This window comes from Antechinus flavipes, chromosome 4 (assembly GCF_016432865.1).
Source record: "Antechinus flavipes isolate AdamAnt ecotype Samford, QLD, Australia chromosome 4, AdamAnt_v2, whole genome shotgun sequence".
In the NCBI taxonomy this organism is placed as follows: Eukaryota; Metazoa; Chordata; class Mammalia; order Dasyuromorphia; family Dasyuridae; genus Antechinus; species Antechinus flavipes.
The window spans coordinates 112,760,983-112,766,982 of NC_067401.1; the positions used below are offsets into that span (position 1 = coordinate 112,760,983).

The window sequence follows — 6,000 nt, forward strand, 5'->3', positions numbered from 1 at the left end:
TAGATTTCTCCCTATTTCCTTCCTGTTTCCCTCTTGTAGAGAGAATCCTCTGTAATAAAAAATTCTTTTTTAAAAAAGAAAAAGAAGGGAAGGAAAAAAAATTTAGCAAAGCCAGTTATTACACTGGAAAAAAACTTGACATTATATGTAATGTTCCATACCTATGGGAAATTGACTCCCTTTCCTTCCAGCAAAAGAGTGGGTAACATACTGACATATATTCTTGGAGGTTAAGCTTCTTATAATTTTGGAACATTCATTTCTCTTTTGTTGTTGTTCATTCTATTTACATTATTTTCTTCATTTTCCTAGCTCTGCTTATTTCATTTTATATCAGTTAGTTTATGCTAATGTTCTCATGCGTCTCTGTTTATATTCCATTGTGTTCATCTACCATAATTTGTCTATTCATTTCCCAGTTGATGGGCATCTATTAGCTAAATTTCTTATTCACTCTGGGCCTCAGTTTTCTCAACTTCAAAACTGAATTGGTTTAATTATTTTCTAAAGCTCTTTCTTGCTTTCTGACTTATGACATTGTGAACCTTAGTATTTCTATTAGCTGCCTCTTCTGATCCCCCCCCCCCCACCTGCTCCAAAAGCAGGAAGCTCCCACATAGTTATCTCAAAGCTGGACTGTATAAGTGGCTCACTCATGACTCTTTTTAGTTTTCTCTTGCCCATTTCCAATTGAGAGATAATAGGGAGTAGGGTATCTCTTCAGAATATTTTTCTCAATTTGACTTATTCATTTATTTATCTATCTATTTATTTATTTTACCAGATCTACCTAATTAGAAAAAAGGAAATCCCCTAAACTACTTGTCACTAGGTGGAAAGGTGTGAAAGCTTTTGTGAGTTATATCCATCACATATATCGTATGTGAAATAAACTTTTAGGTCCCTTTGAAGAGTCAGCCACACTTTACAGTTAGTGGAAGCATTTAATAAATGCTAATAGACTAATTGACTCTCCACTTTCTTCCAGCTGACTGGACTCATTCCTAGGTGGGCTGCCAGAATAAATGGTTGCCTCCTTTCTGGGGAAAAAAAAATTCAGGTGGAACAGGACAGGGTCCATTTTAGGCCTGGTTCTTGGGGGATTTCCTTGTTCCCTGCCAGTCTTCATTTCCAGCTTACCCTGGGTAACTTCTCTAAGAATGGCTGACTGGCTGATTCTGGATAGGGAGAGAAAGAAAGGTGGGGTAGCCAGGAGCCAAGTTGCTGGAAGGATCAAGTTAGGACAGATTGGCTTTCCCTGAAATGCCAAGTGGGGAGTAGCAGGACTGCTGTATAAATCTTCAACACTTCAATCCTGCCTGACATACTTCCTGCTGTCTAACCAGGTAATTTCTTTGCTATTGGGAATATGAGAGGGAAAGGAATGGAATAAAAAAAAGGAGGGGGATCCTCATCTCTTTTTCCATTTAGCATTTTAAAAAAAATCATTTTGTCTTTTATCTTCCGTCTCTCATTTCCTTAAAACCTTTTTGTGGGGTCTTAGTCTGGGCCCTCTATGAAGTATCTCATTCCAGATCATAGCTACCAAGGACCTTCTTGCCCAGTTTCTTTTGAAGAACAAAAGATCTTTTCCTGGGATAGCAAAATCTCTGAAACTTGGGGCCTGAAGCCCCTGGAATATTAGTTCTCTATCATGGAAACTCCTCAAGCTGGGGAAGCTTCTAGCTCTCTTTCTCTCACTCTAAAATCTCAGCTTGGGGAATGCTGGGAATGCTGGTGGGCTAGAGGCAAATAAGGGGGTGATCTCTTGGGTTGGGCTGAGGGTGTGACTTTTGTGGCTATAGTCACGGACATAGCTAGAACCTAAAAATATCAAGAGGAAGCTCTAAAAGAATACTGAATCCTCATGGACTATAAAGAAAGCTATTGAAATAGGCTCAGGCTTTAGGCAAGGATGGTGAAGGTGGTCGGGAGTGGGGCTAAGTATTGCGTATATTTGAGATGAAGCTGGGCCCTGACAGGTAACAGGACAAGGATACAGGGCCCATTTCTCCTTCCTTACTGGTCCCTCCCCCTCCTTACAAATAGAACTGGCTTGTTGAGGCCTCCCTGTGTCTCTGCCCCTACCACCAGATTCTTCTGCCTACACCCTTGCATCTAACTTGTCTGGATTGGTTTGGGCTTGTTCACCCAGGACTTGGATGAAAGTTTTAAAGAAATGCTATTCCAAGGCAGTTGACACAATTCTAATCCCACCTAATTTATCCTTTGCTGGGAGAGACATAGACCCTGCCCTCTGGGAGCCCCTATCTGATGAGGAAGAGAGAGCCATAGCTTCTACATGAAAGAAAGCTGATAAGATTGTGTATTGTTTGAGGAATAAAGGAGACTTGAAGGGCTTGGATGGGGAGAAAAGTTCTTAGAGAGGTTTGAAAGTACCTTCTCTGTGCTGAGAACCCCTGCTCTGTTATCTTTGTCTCTCCAGATCCCAAGATGACCAGTCCCCTGGAGCAAGCTCTGTCTGTGATGATCGTTACTTTCCACAAATACTCTGGCAAAGAGGGTGACAAATTCAAGCTGAACAAGAGGGAGATGAAACAACTGTTAGAGAATGAGCTCCCCAACTTTATGGGAGTGAGTAGGTTGCCTTTATGTCTGGAGCTCTGGCAGTCAATTTATTATACCCAGCTCCTCTCTCTCTCTCTCTCTCTCTCTCTCTCTCTCTCTCTCTCTCTCTCTCTCTCTCTCTCTTTTTGTTTCTGTCTCTCTCAAATTCTCTCAGGCTTTGTTTAGAAAGGGAATTCAGTGGTAGTGGCTGTAGTGGGGTAGGAGGTACAGAAAGAGCTCAAATTAATTCCACTCAATTTATTTATTAATTCACTCCACTCATTTAAATTCATAATTACAGAGAGAATACTGTGCTAATTAATGGGATGAAAAATCCACAAAGACCTTGCTTAAGTTTATTTATTTATTTATTTGAGGCAATCAGGGCTTAAGATCACACAACTAGTAAGTGTCAAGTGTTTGAGGCTGGATTTTCTTGTTTATAGTAAAAGGAGAAATATGACAAGTGCACAAATAAATATGAATCTAGAGAGAGTGGAAAGTTTTTTTTAGAAGGTTGGAAAATGTCATTGTTTTCAGCTAAGGGATAAGGAATTGGGGAAAGTGGAAGAAATGGCACCTAAGCTAGGATAGAAGGAGGAGGAGGTGGTGGTGCAAGAAGAAATTCTGAATTCAGAGGCCAACAAATAAAATAATCCTCCATGATTCCTGCTACTGGCACAAATGATCCAAAATGAAAGAAAATTCCCATATCATTTTTGCCTTGAATATATGAGATTGGTTTTTTTGATTATTCCTCATTCAGCAGATTTACCTACCTAGTTTGGTCTGGTCCTTAGTCATTTCCTGAGCTTACAATTATTCTTATGTGGAAGGAGGTGACTTACCAGAGCTACCAAGGACAGGAAGGAAGCATCTCTGGTAAGGGAGGGAAGTAATTCTGAGATGAAGTATCTGCTTTTAGGAATAGAAGATTTAATGCATGGGCATTTTTTCACATTTGGATAGCTGGGTGATGCAGTGGATAGAGCACTGGGCCTGGAATCAAGAAGACCTGCATTTAGACATTTACTAGTTGTATGACATTGATACAACCCCATTTGCCTTTAAAAAAGGTGTCTGGACTGTAAATTTGAGGCTGGAGTATAGGTTGGGGCCAGATGATGAAGGGCTTTAAATAAAATCAAGGAAATACCCGTTCTTTCTCATTTGTCTGGATAAATAAAGGTGTTAGGTGGTATAAGCAGATGCATAATTGAGGAATGGAGGGCAAGAAAAGTCACAGGATCAGATAATCTAGAACTGGAAAGATTGTAAAGGTCACCTAATGCAACTTAAATTTTACAGAAGAGAAAACAGGCCCAACCAAAGACACAGAGGTAGAAAGTAAAAGATGTAAACCTAGGGCTTCTGACTTCCAATTTAATTTTTTCTTTTATATTTTACCACAGTGTTAGAGTCTGTTTTCCCAAGAATGACAAAATCCTTTCTATATTTTAGGGGAAAATGGATGAAGAGAGGATGAAGAAACTGATGGGGACCTTGGATGAGAACAGTGACCAAGAAGTGGACTTCCAGGAGTATGCTGTCTTTCTGTCCTTTGTCTCCATGATATGCAATGAATTTTTCAAGGATATTGACCTTCTTTGAAATAACACACCCTGCTTGCTTTATCCTACTTCCATGGCATCTCTCTAGCCTTGGGCTCAGTACATTGTTTGTTTTATATTCAATAAAGGCTACTTTGAAGATAGAATTATGGCTGCAAAGTGATATTCTGAGTTCTTCCATCCTTGGCCTTTGAACCAAGATGGCCCCAGGGCTGACCCAGTTATCTTTGATTTATCCCAAATCCCTTGGATTGACCTCTCAGCTTCAATTCCCAGTCCAGGTTCAGACTGTCCTTTAGTATGACATCTGATCTCCTGTTTCACTGTTTGGTCCCTCTTCACAATGATTTTGCTTTTGTCCCTTCCCTACCCTGTATTAGTTTGAGGGGAGTGTGTGTGTAGGAGGACTGAAAAGCGAGGTAGGAGAAAGGAAAAATTCTGGGGATAGAGGAAGAGAGTAGCATTAGTTCCTATATGTATGTTATGCCCTGCCCTTTGCCTGGTTCCTTTTTTTTTTTTTTTTTTAATAGTTGGCCCTCAGAGTGAAGAGAAACCATGTTTCTTGGGGAAAGTTTCAGGTTTTTGTGGTAGAATCTGGCAGAGAACTAGGTCTGTCATTTGCTAGATATCCTCTTTGGGGTTTTTCTTAATACATTTTCTTTCCTACAAAGTGCATCACTAAATTCAGAAAACTCTTCCACTGATTTTTTTTCAGATCACAGGCACACACAACAGTATCTGAGGACTCTGATTCCTTTCTGACTTTTCCTATGGTCAACTTCAGAAGCTGTTCCCACACATTGGAGAGACTGCCTTCACCCACTCTATATCTTTAACATTTAATCACACTAATTGCTCCTAGCCTAGCTTCTCTAAAACCCTCTGGGTATTTGGCAAAAAAAAAAAAAAAATCATCTCCCCTTTCCAGCTCTAGAAATACTCTTGGGTTTTGGACTTCAGTCAGCATTGATTTAGGTAGATGGAAGGGTTAGAAGTTAGCTTTGGAGAGATTAGAGCCTCTCTCCTGATGTCTGTGGGTCTCTTCAGAAACTTCTTAGCTAACAAGAGTGATGAAAAAGTTGAAGAAATTGATATTTTTGCCAGATTTCTAGACTAAGGTTTCTTAACCTTCTGCTTCATGGTCAATGGACCTTAGATGGCAAAAAATTATATTTTTATTTCAATATAATTGATTTTCTTTGGAATCATGTATTTTATTTTATGAATTAAAAAAAGCACAACAACATTCTTCTGAGAAGGGTTCCATTAAGCTTCACCATACTTCTAAAGAGTTCATGACACAAAAAGGTAAACAACTCCTATTTTTGTCCTTGATCACATAGGCCTCATATGACCTTGGGCTCTTAGAAGGTCTGTAGACAATTAAAAATATTTATCCACTAACTTACTGACTCAACTTTTGAGTTTCCACTGACTGAAAATCCTCTCTACAACATACTTGATAAATGGATCAACCAGGCTTTGCTTGAAAACATTAGTGAGAACCCATTCCCTCCCAAGGCACCTAAATCTACTTTCCTGTAACTTCCTATGAATTGCTTCTAATTCTGCCCTCTGGAACCAAATGGAACATATGAGACAGAGGCAATGTGTTATAATAGAGCAAATGCTGAAAATGGAATCAGAGAATTGCATTAAAATTCTAGTTCTTCCTCTTTTTCTTCCATGACTTTGGGCAAATCTTGTGCCTTTGGGGAAACTCTCTGGATCTCATTTTTCACATCTATAAAATTGGGGGTTGAATGAGGTGACCTCAATAGTCTATGATCTTGAATCTAATGCACTTCCATTTGTTATTTCTTGCATCCTGATAGAAGAGGGAGGCTCATCCAAGGACATC

General features: G+C 39.5%; 1 protein-coding gene across 3 annotated transcripts in view; it reads left to right on the forward strand.

Annotated features, from left to right (window-relative positions):
* S100A2 (S100 calcium binding protein A2) overlaps positions 1-4,285 on the forward strand; it is a 36,560-nt gene extending 32,275 nt beyond the window's left edge. For 2 of the 3 annotated variants that reach the window (XM_051994035.1, XM_051994033.1), the window contains exons 2-3: positions 2,447-2,595; positions 4,030-4,285. In XM_051994035.1, coding sequence (XP_051849995.1) covers positions 2,455-2,595; positions 4,030-4,179 — 291 coding nt within the window. In that variant the 5' untranslated portion in view covers positions 2,447-2,454 and the 3' untranslated portion in view covers positions 4,180-4,285. Of the gene's footprint in view, positions 1-1,230; positions 1,347-2,446; positions 2,596-4,029 lie in introns of those variants that run through there. The other variant, XM_051994032.1, reaches the window with a different exon arrangement.
* Positions 4,286-6,000: the final 1,715 nt, after the last annotated feature.